General features: G+C 49.0%; 6 protein-coding genes across 6 annotated transcripts; 1 reads left to right on the plus strand and 5 right to left on the minus strand.

Moving 5' to 3' along the window:
- Positions 1-41: 41 nt before the first annotated feature.
- Positions 42-1,877, minus strand: CONPUDRAFT_74661 (uncharacterized protein; the record flags this gene model as incomplete). The annotated part of the gene is made up of 6 exons (XM_007772352.1): positions 42-155; positions 413-699; positions 893-1,225; positions 1,368-1,428; positions 1,457-1,567; positions 1,677-1,877. 6 exons carry the CDS (start codon positions 1,875-1,877, stop codon positions 42-44), a joined length of 1,107 nt encoding a protein of 368 aa, XP_007770542.1.
- A 929-nt stretch (positions 1,878-2,806) lies between these two features.
- On the plus strand, positions 2,807-4,131 carry CONPUDRAFT_107273 (uncharacterized protein). The gene is made up of 6 exons (XM_007772663.1): positions 2,807-2,948; positions 3,010-3,027; positions 3,082-3,206; positions 3,260-3,362; positions 3,414-3,707; positions 3,764-4,131. The coding sequence occupies exons 1-6, from the start codon at positions 2,817-2,819 to the stop codon at positions 4,076-4,078; spliced, it is 987 nt and encodes a 328-aa protein (XP_007770853.1). The 5' UTR covers positions 2,807-2,816; the 3' UTR covers positions 4,079-4,131.
- On the minus strand, positions 4,123-5,468 carry CONPUDRAFT_127018 (Mak16 protein). Its single transcript, XM_007772664.1, has 7 exons — positions 5,395-5,468; positions 5,237-5,346; positions 5,078-5,181; positions 4,909-5,021; positions 4,504-4,855; positions 4,307-4,451; positions 4,123-4,254 (listed from the first exon to the last, which is right to left on the minus strand). Exons 1-7 carry the CDS (start codon positions 5,454-5,456, stop codon positions 4,175-4,177), a joined length of 966 nt encoding a protein of 321 aa, XP_007770854.1. The 5' UTR covers positions 5,457-5,468; the 3' UTR covers positions 4,123-4,174.
- Positions 5,469-5,654: 186 nt separating this feature from the next.
- On the minus strand, positions 5,655-7,449 carry CONPUDRAFT_59322 (zf-ZPR1-domain-containing protein; the record flags this gene model as incomplete). The annotated part of the gene is made up of 6 exons (XM_007772253.1): positions 5,655-5,885; positions 5,920-6,138; positions 6,190-6,333; positions 6,388-7,049; positions 7,115-7,235; positions 7,294-7,449. 6 exons carry the CDS (start codon positions 7,447-7,449, stop codon positions 5,655-5,657), a joined length of 1,533 nt encoding a protein of 510 aa, XP_007770443.1.
- A 146-nt stretch (positions 7,450-7,595) lies between these two features.
- Positions 7,596-9,006, minus strand: CONPUDRAFT_83448 (uncharacterized protein). The gene is made up of 3 exons (XM_007772665.1): positions 8,379-9,006; positions 7,996-8,326; positions 7,596-7,944 (listed from the first exon to the last, which is right to left on the minus strand). The coding sequence occupies exons 1-3, from the start codon at positions 8,870-8,872 to the stop codon at positions 7,831-7,833; spliced, it is 939 nt and encodes a 312-aa protein (XP_007770855.1). The 5' UTR covers positions 8,873-9,006; the 3' UTR covers positions 7,596-7,830.
- Positions 9,007-9,279: 273 nt separating this feature from the next.
- Positions 9,280-10,730, minus strand: CONPUDRAFT_107283 (Rcd1-domain-containing protein). Its single transcript, XM_007772666.1, has 5 exons — positions 10,369-10,730; positions 10,166-10,321; positions 10,009-10,115; positions 9,669-9,958; positions 9,280-9,621 (listed from the first exon to the last, which is right to left on the minus strand). The coding sequence occupies exons 1-5, from the start codon at positions 10,685-10,687 to the stop codon at positions 9,492-9,494; spliced, it is 1,002 nt and encodes a 333-aa protein (XP_007770856.1). The 5' UTR covers positions 10,688-10,730; the 3' UTR covers positions 9,280-9,491.
- Positions 10,731-13,022: the final 2,292 nt, after the last annotated feature.

Raw genomic sequence — 13,022 nt, forward strand, 5'->3', positions numbered from 1 at the left:
AGGACTAAATAGGACTACCACATAGCGCGTTTAATGCTTCTTTAGGCCTGGCTATCCTTCGCTTTGAACGTTTGAACCATTGCCTCCGGGCCCGCATCTCCGACTCGATCCAATAGAGGATAGTCGTAGAGTAATCCGCCGGAATCCGGGAATAACTGCATTTCACTTCACTGCAATCCTCATGGATGGCAAGAGCGGCTCTTGATGTTGGGATAAAAGCTAATAGTGTCTACTTTACGACATTTTCTCGCAATATCGTGATACCCACTCGATCGTTCAATCCACTACGTCGAAATCGACGATCAGGTCATCTAAGGCCTTCCGCTCCTGATCACTAAAAAAAGCAGAACCTCCGAAGCTCCAACCGGCTCAACGGCGAGTCACTCAGAGAACGGGCGGAGAGACACGGTACCAACGACGTGAACATTTTGAGTTCGCTTGGCTTGCCATACTGGTCCTCGGGTAGAAAATCAATGCAGTCGAGTGCGAGGTCCTTCAACTGGGGGGCAGGGACCAAATACGCGCCACCTGCGACTGGCGAAGGCCGTAGCACTTGAACAACGTCTTCAACGCGGACCCGTTTTGTCCTGAGGTACTGGATGCATGGTGTCGCCTTCAATATGAAAGCTAAAGTCTGCGCTGAGACGTCGAGCGAGCTTCGATGGTTGTCCGTCCCGGAAACGACGTCCAGCGAAACAACTGATCGGAGCGGGAAGAGCTGCAAGATCCCGGAGGTGAGCCGGTGCACATCCACGCAAACGTGACCGCTTGCAAAAAATTCCGGGATTGTTCAAGTTAGGGCGCAAGGAGTATTTACGCGCGGATAAGTTGATTCGCTCGCGGAGCGATGAGAGTCCCGAATCACCACCGGATGAACACCTGCGGGACGCACCGAAGAAGAAACTAGAGCTGACTTCTTGAGTACGATACCCACCCGTCGTAACCAGGGCAAGAGCAGAGTAATAACCTGGACGATCTACCGCGAACTCTCCCGCTTCATTGACCCTCAATTCATGAAAGGTTGTAAAGACGTCTTGAAGAGCGGGAAGAAGGATGGATGTGTCAGCACAAGGGTAGTACGATTCCTCTATACCCAAATACTCGAGAGGGGCACGGAAGCAGAGTGCAGCTAGGAATCGTTGGCAAAGATGTAGCGGATCTTCGAGGTTGAGGCGAGAAAGTTGCAGAAGATGGATGCTTCTCTCTCCTAGGACTCCGATATTGTCTATGGTGCGGGACAGGGATAGCTCACGAAGATTCTGCATACCATCCAACGTAGATGAGCATATGACGAGGTAAGGAGATGATGTAAATGCAGCCGCTTGAGCCTCGATGCGTAAGATAGCCTGGTATCAGCTGGAACAGACCAAGCTTGATCACGATGGCCACACCAGAGTCCGAGGGAGTCAAGGACGAGTGGACTATCGCCTGTGACAGTGTAAGGTCTTCCAATCACCGTGACAAGGTCAGCAATGTCTACGTCGGCTGAATGCACAACGAGCTCCTTGATATATCCAAGCTTCATAGTTATGAAGTTGAGGATGCCGCAAATGCCCGATTCTCGCATCTAATCCCAAAATCAGGGTAATGCGATGGCAAAGTGGAGATGACGAGCGGAGATACACCCGAGCGTGCGAGCATCTCCTTCATCCAACGCCTGGATCCTAGCATGGGACGGTCCCAAAGCCTCGGATTTGCGAGGGCGACAGCACGCCAATAGCGGCAGACATGCGTAATGTGAATCCACTCTCGTAGGCACTTGTTATCGCAGCCATGCTCCTGCCAAGGACACCATCCTGATTCGTAAAAAGTGCTATGCAGTCTTCAAAGATGAAAGACATTAACTCCACAGGCACCAGATGCATGAAAGATGCCATATTGCCGCCTGGAGAGAATAGCAGGTTTAGTCGATTGATAGTGGAAGCCTGTGGTACAATCTAGGCGAACCATGCCGCAGCTGAGTCACGGCAAGCGTATATATATTCATACTCCCCCTGTATACACAGCGGGAATAGCCCGATAAGTTCTCGGGACTTATGGTGGAAATATTGAAGACATATTTTAACTTTGTTTTGCAGGAAAAGCGAGACTTATGTGGTACTTAGCGGGGAGATATTCTGATCAAAATATCTTTTATGACCAAATTGGCCGTGTCAAGTGTAAATCGCCAAACTTTATTCAAAATGCGTCCCTGGTAAGTTCCAAAATAAGTCTCGCTGTCCTGGCAAAATTTCATTAAACTGCATCCACAATATTTCCACAATAAATTCCGAGAACTTATTGGGCTACTCCCCCTGTGTATATATTTGATAAGCTCCTATGGATTCTATCAGCTGCTGATCTTAGCAAGTAACCGGTGCGCACTAACCCGATGTCGAGCTTGCAATTGCATGTCCTGTTTGATGTACGAGAATATTGACAACTAGAGCTACTTCCGCATGAGTCAGACGTACACGTGGGGTTCTCAGCATAGTGCTGTCATAGTAGTCTCCCATGGGCAGCCCAATACTTGCTACAAAGAAGATAGTCGTTCCTTGATGTATTCTGTCATAGCACGATTGAAGAGACAAGTAGCTTTGGAGTTTAGCATTAGTGCGCGCTCCGGACGATAATCGTCTATAAAGGTTATGGTGAGATCAGAGGAGAACGAACCCGCTAAATACAATATTCGAATTCCCCTTAAATAACAACTATGCCAAATGTATAATCAATAATTATTCTCAAAATGTCAACTTTTCCGGCCCCTTTTGTCAACGCGGTGGCCATTCACCTCTTCAACCCAACTTCACACTCTGTATTTTTGTTTGTAGCTCAGCATGTCCTCCAGTACAAGCCACGCTCAGTCGTCGAACCCATGGGGAAGTTCAAGCACGTCTTCAGCGCTTGGTTCGTCCCTTACGGACACCTTTGGTCAGTCACGAACACACTACCAGTCAGGGTACATGATGGTGAATGCTTTACTCAATCCTTGTCACCCCGAAACAATACTAACTGACCCGTTAACCCAAGTCCTCTGTGCAAAATAATGTCAGCGAGACCGTGTCATGACTCGAAGCACGCTCTGACGCCTGATTTTTGCAGGTTATGCCACAGAGCGCTCAGCATGTCGAAGAAATCCCAACTGTGCAGACTAAAGCCAAAATGAATATGGGTCTCTCCCGTGGCGCATCAAACTTTGGTGTCGAGTCCATGTTTGAGTCATCCTCGTAAGTGACGCGGGTGCTCAGCGCGTTGCCGCACAGCTAACAATCTTTCGCAGGCGAGGCCAGCCATTTGCCGACCAAGACGCGCCTCCTACAATGTCCATTCACGACTCATTCAATGACCCGAACTTTGGCATGTCGGAAAGAACTTTCCAACGCGTACGATCACCTTCTTTGCCTACTTCGCCAGCCTACTGACATGAAGGATAGAGCATGTCGGTTGGTCATAACCGCCTCATTTCCTCCACATCTCGAACGCCTCAACCCGAGTCCTCGCAGCAATCTCAGACCTACTACGTCATCGTCTTTGGGTATCCTCCCGATAAATACAGCCTCACTGTTGAGTACTTCCAAGGCATCGGTGAGGCCACCCATGCAGAACGGCACACCGAGCTTGTCAACTGTTTCAGAATTGGGTACAAAGATCCTGCGGAAGCGATACGTGCTGTTCGCCGCAATGGCGAAGTTCTATCGGGCAGCTGGATGATTGGCGTCAAGTGGGAGGTGAGCACAACATTTAATTATACACCGTCGCCTATGTGTTGACTTTATACCCACAGGACCCCTTGCAAGCGGACGCCCTTGGCCTGTCCATGGCTGGTCGTGCGCTTAAAAGCCCAGAATTTGGAGCCACTCCGTCACCAAATGGCATGTCCGTCGATACCTCGCCCCTGCATGACCCGCATAGCTCGATAGGTACACCGATTAAGCTTGCCCCACCGATGTCAGCGTTCCGGCAAGGAGGTCCTCAGCCCTCACCCCCAAAGCCTAGCACTCCGCAGTTCAAAATGCCTGCCCCAGCAGCTCCTGGTCACGCAGCCACGCCCTCAAAGAGTATGATAGGCCAAGTCTCGGACCTCCTGTTTGGCTGGTAGAACATCTTAGAGATGTTATATCCTAGATATATAACGACACTTTTGGATTTAATGATGATTATGCTCGTGCGCTTTGGTCCTTGCAGTTGCGACATGCTACCAGTTGACAAGCATACTTTGTGTAAGTGGTACGGTCTCTTCCTCTGGTTCGTACATGACCTTGACTTTTGGTCCACCTGAGCCCAAATGTGAGCCCGTGCGGCAGAGCTTGACAAAGGCTGAACTCACTTCTTTTTGGTTTGTCTGCCTTTCTCTTGGCTGGTGGTCCTGACGGCCCTTTTGCTTTCCGCTTCCCAAGCGTCGGTGGCTGCTCCTCATCACCGTCTTCTTCAGAGCTCTCATTATCCTCATCATCGTCGGGACCACGATCTGGCTGCACATAGCATAAAACACGGAAACAAACATAGATACAGTAAATCACTCACCTCCAAGTCTTCCAGATCACTCAGCCCTTCCTCATCCCCACTCATATCGCTCACGAACTCAGCATCTTCATCCCATTCTTCCTCAAGCTCCTCTTCATCTTCTCCGTCCGTCTCGTCCTCCTCAAGGCCAAGCTCATCCGCATCCTCGAGCTCACCCTCCCTTTCTCGATCAAGGACGGCTTTCCACACATCCTCGTTGACGTTGAGTGGCGCATCCCCGTATGCCTTGGATTTGAGGCGCTCAATGAGCTCTTTCTCGATTGAACGCTCCAGATGAGCCGCGGACAACGCTTTGCGTTCGCGTGTCGCTTCGCGGCGGTCAAGCTTCTTCTTGACTCCCACTAACTTCGGCCTGTAGAAAATATGAGGATAATTCTAAATGACACTAAGCCGGAGAGAACGCACTGTTGACGAAGCTTGAGCCGGCGCATTTTGATGAGATACTGAGTTATTTTGGTGACACGCTGCTTGCATTTATGAATGGTAAAGTTCGGCCAGTACAGCAACTCCTTGTCAATCTGCCGTATCCTATCAGCAATGGACTTCAGATATAGGTAACATGCACAAGCTTGACCTGCTGTAGTGCTTTGGAATAATCCTTCGATAGTTCAACCTTCTCCCACATATGTGCAGGGGTGTGTGCTCGCTCAATGGTCTTCATGCATAGATACAGAACGCCTAAATAGCGAAAGTCACCAAGATAGATTCGATGACAGAAGACAATATGAGATACCTTCTTTCTCCCGAACTGTGGCATATCGTGAGTTGGCAAGAGGACATGACTGTCGATTACATAGACCGGTAACGTTGTATTCGTTCCGGCAGAAATTTTGGGTGGTTGTCCTGCCTTGGTTTAGCAAAACATACTGAGTCTGTCAAAAGTCTACTCACTTGACCTTGTAGGAGCAGAATTGCTGGTTGATAACTGACCAGATCACGTCGTCGCTCTGCATGTTTTCTCGGATCCAACGCTCAAGAGAGGGGGAACTTCTTGATTGCACACTTGCTACCGGAAATTTCAAAATTCCGATTCCGATTCCGAAACAGATCTGCTCTGAAAGACTCTGAATAGTATCACGCGTATCTATCTGTCTAACTCGAGATCTATTGCAACAAATTAACTACTACCTATAGCTATTATTTATTACACTTTAGCTCGTCTCCACTGCAGCTCCTTCAACCTTGTCCACCTTATCGGCGTCTTCCTCGTAGTCCTCGACCTTCATATCGTTGAGACCAAGATCCTCATTTTGCTGCCATGACCGGTCGTATGTCTCAATCGTCATATTTGGGTCAGGATCCGGGGCATACAGATTTTGCAGGTAGGAGTTTGCGAGCGGATCGTCTAGAATCAGGGTGAATGGGTTCGCAGCAGACTTGACCTGCAAAGTACTTTAGAAAAATCACCCGCATGACGTAAATGCGAGCACAAACATCCTTGAGCTTCTGGAGGAACTGCTCGAATGATACTCTGTCTTCTCCAGACACAACAGAGTCTTCACGTGTGAATGCTTTCTCTGACAGCTCTTCATAGACCTGATCGAGAATACCCTCAAGAGTGGTGAAGCGACCGCCGAGCGTCCCGGGTTGCAGCACGAGGTCAATCTCAGGTATCGTCAACCCTGCAGTCTCGCTCTGATGGTGGCTCGCGTGAGCTCCTCCACAACAAGTCGCTACTGTACATACCTTCAGGATATCGCGAGCAAGGTCCTCCTGATCCTCCACTTTGAGCGTAATCTTCTTGCCTTGCTCTGATATGGCGGCACCCGATTTGATCTCATTATCACGATATCCGCAATTCTCACAGTTTGTCGACATGATCAGTGTATCCTGAGGTTCAAAGGCGTGTTACATTATTAAGGAGGCAGAAAGTCCAATGCTGACCTTGAAATAAGGAATAGAAACCTTCTTCATCCGCGTTATTAAGGGTTGGTAGCACCGCGAACATATCCCAGGAAACTCAAACACTTCCTCATTCTCCAGTGTCGGCGCTTCTTCATCCGTTCCTGTCGACACGTCTTGGGGACCAGAAACTGTCTTAGGCGCTTCCGTGTCAGCTTCCGGCGGCAAGAGACCTAGCGCAATGTTTTGCTTCGTCGTCCGCTCATACGTCTTGAAATTCCATTTCGGATCGGACATGCTCCCGCTGAATTCGATGAACGAGTTCCCCGACGGATCGTCAAGCTTGATCGTCAGCGACGGGTTAACTTTGTCTTCCGGCACGGGCTTCTCTCTCCCCTGCTGCGATGCACTGCCCTCCCCATCCTCATCCTCCTCCTCGAATGCGATTGTCTCCTTGAGGCTTGTGATGAGCTTTTCAATCTTGTTATATGTATTCTCGTCTTGTATCCGTCGTAATGGTTGATCCAAGCTCAGATCAGCGATAATATCCCGCAGAAATCCCTCAACTGTTGTGAGCTGGCCCCGAGATGGAGGGAGTATGAGTTCATATTCCGGGATTTCAACCGTGCACGCCTCGGAGCGGATGATTTGGCGGTCGAGGTCGCCGAAGTTGAGCACCTTCAGAGTATATGTTGTACCTTCAGCTAGATGTCACGGTAGTCAGTTCAGCTAAGGAGCGCTACTAAGACGCTTCTGGCAAAGGACCTACGCCGTATTTGGCCTGCTGTCTGAATCTCGTTGTTGGCTGTGCCGCAATGATCACACCTAAATGACATAACAATGACTTCTCGAAAGAACGGGATTGAAGTCAGCAGCATCCGGGTGATACCCTGTGAGCGGAACAAATATGAGATTGGTACTAGTTAATGATATTTCAGAACTGCTCACCTGCTCCCCGCATTTCATGCAGAGAGATTCTATTTCCTCCAATGGCTTCCCGTCGTTCTCCACGGCGTCCTGAACATCTCGAGTGTTATCTTTCGCTGCATCTGTTTGTTCAGCCACATCGCGGAGGGAAGGGAAAAAGTTCTGCGGGTTCGACATTGTTGTCTCAGTGAGGCCCGGTGCAAGTGAGTATTGAGTTGATGCAGACAAAAAGTTGAGAGATCCTGACGAAAAGGGGTTCGGAACGAGTCAGGGGAAGAACCCCGATTAGATAAAGCGATCCGATCTATTTGGCGAATATGCGGAGAAGTTGAGAAGGCCGTGTTTGAATTACGCAAAGCAAGTAATAAACATTAAAAGTAATAATAATAAAACAATAGGAAACGACGACAGAGCAGGGAAGACGAGGTATACTAGAAAATATGTCTATATCACACATTCTCGAGAACTACATTAGATATACTGTATGTTCCTTTCCGCTAGTTACATATAAAAGCCAAAAACAAAGAGGATCAAGGTGAGTCGGCGAACGAGTTGTGTTCATGCAGTCTTTTTCCGCCGGTCTTCGATGTCCTTTCGAGTCATACGCGTGCCCAGGATTGCATCCCAATGAATGAAGAAAGGCTGGGAGAAATTTGACTTGATCCCAATTTTCTGGATGATAGCAAAGTTAGCTAGGCTCCAAATGCAGGTAAAAAGTCATACCTGGTGATGTATGTCGTGGTAATCCGCATTGTTCCCACTAACCAATTGGAGAGGGTCGAATGGAAGACTATATCCGCAGTGGTCGTCGACGGTCTTCAAGGTGCTGAAGGCAAAGAACAAAATCGTCTGGCGCACTGTCAAACCCGTAAGATACTCGGCAATGACGGCGCCGAGAGTGTCGAGCAGGAAGCCCTCGAGTGGGTGGTTGTACAAAGCCCCAAAAGCGTATGGGACATAAAGCCTATGATGAACGGAATGTATGTGTCTGTATAGGGATTTGTTGACGTGCATCCAGCGGTGAAGGAAGTATTGCCAGGTGTCAATGACGAGCCTGGCAAGTTAAGCTCAATAACATTGATGGATGGCAGAAACAACCAGCGTACATGGCGAATAGGAGTTGTGTTGCGGGCTTGCCCCACCAATATATCCAATGTGCCCAGAAGACACCTCGCTCCTCCATGAACGCTGCACCAGCGTCCGAGCCTATTATCCTGTATACCACCGAAGCAAATGTGTTCTCCATCGACTGTAGTCCCAGAGCAACTCCAGATTGTGTCGGAGGGTGGCTCTCTGAGAGACAAAGGTACCCAAGGATGGTTTGAATGACATGTTGAAAGATGACCATTGAAATTACATGAGTTTGCGAGGCTCGGTTCAACGATTGAGCTTCGGCAGACTCGTGGATGCGGTACTTGTCGAGCCACTTCCATTGGCATTGGTCGAGGAAGTGGAACACGAGGGAAAGCGACCAATACGCGATGACGGGTGCGGCGAGGGCGGCGTAGTGGTCAGGAATTCCGTCGAACACGGTGGGCTTATACGTAAAGTAGAAGGGGACATTGAGGGAGGGGTCTTGACCGACGAAGCTTGTGTTCATGGTTACGGAAAGAGATGCCACGAGAGTGCTCTACGCCGAGATTTGAACAATGAATTTGAGCTCTGAGCCGCAAAGCGTACTTGGTGACAGTATGAGACTAACTGCTCCTTTCACGGGCCCTATGGAGAGTCGCGTGAACCTGAAGGACAAAAAGAAAGAGAGCCGAACCGCCGCTGCTTCAGCTCACGCTTTTACGCAGCCCACAGTAACGGCTAGAACGCATCAGGCGATTTTGCCCTTGGGAAGAATCATTAATCATTGGTCATTCTCGGCCCCGGCAGCTCATTGCGGCGTAGCCGTCATCAGCCATGCATGTCAGCGCATCCAAGTCCGATGGCGCTCCGTCTCGGTCCTTGACATTCTCATCCCGCGGCACATTGCGCTCTCTACCTACGTGTTCATCCACGAGATAATCTCATTACCATTGGTTATGTATACAAAATGATGCTGCGTAACAGCCTAAAGTATTTTATAGTACCAGTCCGAAATACAATGCAGCATATTAAACCGGAGGAGCAGCTCGGGGAGTCCAGATATTGGTAGATACATCAATTGAAGTGCGAGTGTCTTGTGCGCGTGTCGCCATGCGGTCTAATCGTGAATTACTTTTTCTTCCGGTTTACTGTTCGTTCAGGTTGGTGAGCAGCGTGGTGAGGCACCGCTTCGTGACCATGTCGCCCTTGAGAAGTTGGCTAAACGTCTGGTCGCGGAGAGGTTCTGGAAGGCAAGCACGCAAAGCCTCGCGAGCCCTGACATCGTTGAGTAACAGTATAAGCTGATGATTGTGTTACTTTACCTCGTATTATCGCTGAGACGTAAGTAGCAGCGAACCACGTGCTTGAGCAAACGGACAGCCTGAGTCTCAACAAGCTGATTAACCATGTTGCTAAGAACGGTGCCAACCGCGTAGAAGCGCTCGTAAGTATGACATATGTATGTCAGCCCCGTTTCATCGAGAAGAATTTTTTGAACGATGAAGATGGCTACGGTCTTGGAAAGCTCGGAACCAGTTTCCATGATTCTAAGACAAAGGGGTATAATCTCAGTAGAAAGGAGGAAATGAATGACGGCATTGTTGTCATTTTGCTGAAGCAAGGTAAGTTCAGAGAAAATGATGGTCAGATTGACCACAGTACCTTGACAAGGGCCCCAATGACACCAAGGGAGGTGAGACGAAGATATTCGAAGGGACGTGTTTTAGAGGTTGTGTTCAGAAATGGGTATAAGAACAGAGGGATATGGGCTACGATTGTGGTGTTTACACAGTTATAGCATTTCTACAGCGTTGCTTACCATTGAGAAAGAGTTGACGGGTCTCGGAGTGGGAGGCAACGCATTGGAGGAGTGCCAATGCGTTGCAAACGCGGTTAGACACATGTGCGGTTAAGTTGGGAGGGGAAAGTAGAGGGTACACCGAGACAATCTCCTGGAGCAGCGCAGGCATAATACCTAGCAAATGATGAGAATAGATGGTCAACTAGAGACTGCTACTTTACCGAAGGAGTGCCATAAGACGAGGGCGAGGTCATCGTATTGCTCTCTTTTCTTGCTGAGCTCGAGGAGGGCACCCTCGCGAGTCGCCGGATCCATCAAATCGATGACGAGCATGTAGATCCTCTCCTCCTGCATCGCAAGGGCATTGGGTATCATGCCTGCTGCCAGCTGCTGGTGGGGGAGATGATGAACGAGGTTGGATGAGCCGATGGAGGGGGTGTCGGAATAGCCCGACATAGCGCGCTGCTGATACGCGCTGAACTGATGTTGTTGCTGCTGCTGGAGGTAAGAGAGTGGCTTGGGAGAGATAAGCCCCGCCATGACGGCGAATGTCGTGAGCTGGTAAACCTCAGGCGGGTAGTTGAGTTGCGGGTCGGGGTAGAGTACGCTTCCAGCCACGGAAACGCTCGTTCCATGTGCTTGCATGTGACGCGGCACATCCCGAGCTCTAGCCCTTTGACGCTTCGCTTCGCTGACACATGTCCCTTTCGTTCCTAATAACGTAGGGCCACGCATGCGCAGCAAGAGCCCGCTACCGTAGATTGTTTGAGCCACACCTTGCAACCCTTGAAATGTGTATGACAATAAGTTACTGTAAAGCTAAAAGATACCGCCCTTTCCCCCCCAATGAACATGGCACCCATAATCTAACATGCGCTGAGTGCGCTCTCCCTGGCATTTTTCTTAAAAGTCTGTGTCATATATTTACCTATAGGCTTGGATAGATGTATTTCACCAGCCCACAAAAAAACTCTATCGTGGATAAAAGAGCAGACACCCTGTTACATTGAGGGTGCCATGTTGCATTCAATAGGGGTGCAAGGGCGGTATGACTTAGAATCCGTCAACCCGGTTGCCTACTACGTCCCCTGTTGTTCGCACCTGCCTGCACCTGCCGATGAAGGAGATGGCGGAGACAACACTTCAAACTTGTCCTCCCCTTTGTGTAATGATGAACCCGCGCCCATGAGCCCATTAAAAACTCTGAGGTCCCCACCTTTCTTTGTCGAAGCTGCAGGCCAGAAACCTGCTAAATTTCAAGCAAACACTTGAAACATCGCATGCACCTAGTTGACAGAGTCTGACATGAAAATACGTGATTGAGTACGTATCCAGAACAGCTTCAATGGCCCAAAACCAAGCGCAAAACCGCATGTACAGTGTGAGCCATTCAGTCTCATTTGATACCTGATGAAGAGAGGCAAGGGTTTCTGACGTCAACATCGAATATAGGACGAGGGCCAACATATGATTGTCGAAATCAAGCTTTTAACCACAGAAATTAACAGCGGCATCCATGAGAGTGGTGATGGTTCAGTTCTACGCGAGAAGTCGAGGACAGATTACCACTGGCAGCTTGCATCATGGACTGGGAGTTGTCTGTATGCACGTTCGCTTGAACAAGCATGCATGGACTATGGGAATCACAGACAGTATGCGTTTTTCTGCCAACTCACGAACAAAGGTTCTGGGACCGGGAACGCTTGAAGAAAAGGGAGATCTTGGGGTATGTATCAACAAGAAAAGAACGCTGTGGGGGCGAAACGAGAACAGGGGACCTCACGCTGACGTTGTGTCGGAAGCTCAAGAGATTGCCTAAAGAAGAAAATGCGCGCGCGGAAAATGAAGCGGGGACCGAAAAATCACGTGATCACGTAGGAGCTGAGTTTTGGCAGAGATCCCTAGCACAAGAGTTGCGCTGAGACCCACTATAACGTAGGGCCACGCGCGCGTAGCAAAAGCCCGCTACCTAGACATTGGTGCAGTAGTTCGAGTGTAATTTGTGCAGAATGGAGAGTATGCACAGGTTGCTCATTCTAAATTGGTACCCCATGAAGAGAGGCAAGGACTCTGACAGTACAATCATCAACATTGAAAACACTGGAAGGGCCGAAGAACAATTGTTGATCCTCAGCCCTTACATCACTGTCAGCAATTGCTTTGAGAATGGGATTATCAATGTCCAGTGTCCACGGGGTCAGTACAATGGACAATTTCCGCATAGGATGTCAAGGACATATTGGTAGTTTGCATTGACTGAGAATTGACCGCATGGACAGGCATATAGCACGTCCGCGTGGACTGGCATATATGGAATATGAACATCACAAACAAAAACATTGTTACAACCACAGCGTATAGATGAGGGGTCTGACGGACCGGGAATGCAAGAGGAAAAGGGAGACATTGGGTGGAGATATGAAAAGAACGCCAGCAAGATGCAGAAGGGGGCGAAACGTGAACACACCACAGGCAAACTGCCATGTTTTGCCAGAGAAAATTGGGAGAGAAAAGGCTGTGGGTGAAAACCTTTTTCGCTGAGTTTTCACTACAAGAAAAGTCAAAGGAAAGACTACCTTTGCACCCGATCGCGAGAGAGCCCCTTTTTGGGTGAGAAATGGATAAATGTCTAGCCATGGATCCCAAGTTTGGTAATTTAGCAAACTTTGGGACGAAGCTATCCTTTTTCTGTGTAGGAAAGATGCTGTATTAGGTGCAATAGCTATCTTTCCTTTGAATTTTCTCGCGGTGACAACTCAGTAAAAAAGGTTTTCATCCACATGCCTTTTCTCTCCCTTTTCTGCAGCAAAAAATGGCAGTTTACCCGTAGTGACAAGGGAAGGGCAGTGACGCGCTGACACTGTCGGAAGCTCAA

This window comes from Coniophora puteana (genome assembly GCF_000271625.1).
Source record: "Coniophora puteana RWD-64-598 SS2 unplaced genomic scaffold CONPUscaffold_9, whole genome shotgun sequence".
Taxonomy (NCBI): Eukaryota; Fungi; Basidiomycota; class Agaricomycetes; order Boletales; family Coniophoraceae; genus Coniophora; species Coniophora puteana.

Excerpts from the sequence above, each read along its gene's own strand:
- CONPUDRAFT_107273 (XM_007772663.1), top strand. The coding sequence starts at position 2,817 with ATGTCCTCCAGTACAAGCCACGCTCAGTCGTCGAACCCATGGGGAAGT. Across the intron at positions 3,207-3,259 it reads TCCATGTTTGAGTCATCCTC|GCGAGGCCAGCCATTTGCCG; the intron begins GTAAGTGACGCG and ends AATCTTTCGCAG. Across the intron at positions 3,363-3,413 it reads CGGAAAGAACTTTCCAACGC|AGCATGTCGGTTGGTCATAA; the intron begins GTACGATCACCT and ends CATGAAGGATAG.
- CONPUDRAFT_127018 (XM_007772664.1), bottom strand. The coding sequence starts at position 5,456 with ATGCAGAGCGACGACGTGATCTGGTCAGTTATCAACCAGCAATTCTGC. Across the intron at positions 5,022-5,077 it reads ATTCCAAAGCACTACAGCAG|ATTGACAAGGAGTTGCTGTA; the intron begins GTCAAGCTTGTG and ends AGGATACGGCAG. Across the intron at positions 4,255-4,306 it reads GGCAGACAAACCAAAAAGAA|GTGGACCAAAAGTCAAGGTC; the intron begins GTGAGTTCAGCC and ends ATTTGGGCTCAG.
- CONPUDRAFT_83448 (XM_007772665.1), bottom strand. The coding sequence starts at position 8,872 with ATGAACACAAGCTTCGTCGGTCAAGACCCCTCCCTCAATGTCCCCTTC. Across the intron at positions 8,327-8,378 it reads ACACAACTCCTATTCGCCAT|GCTCGTCATTGACACCTGGC; the intron begins GTACGCTGGTTG and ends TTAACTTGCCAG. Across the intron at positions 7,945-7,995 it reads ACCACGACATACATCACCAG|AAAATTGGGATCAAGTCAAA; the intron begins GTATGACTTTTT and ends GCTATCATCCAG.
- CONPUDRAFT_107283 (XM_007772666.1), bottom strand. The coding sequence starts at position 10,687 with ATGGCGGGGCTTATCTCTCCCAAGCCACTCTCTTACCTCCAGCAGCAG. Across the intron at positions 10,322-10,368 it reads CGTCTTATGGCACTCCTTCG|GTATTATGCCTGCGCTGCTC; the intron begins GTAAAGTAGCAG and ends ATCATTTGCTAG. Across the intron at positions 10,116-10,165 it reads CCGTCAACTCTTTCTCAATG|CCCATATCCCTCTGTTCTTA; the intron begins GTAAGCAACGCT and ends CCACAATCGTAG.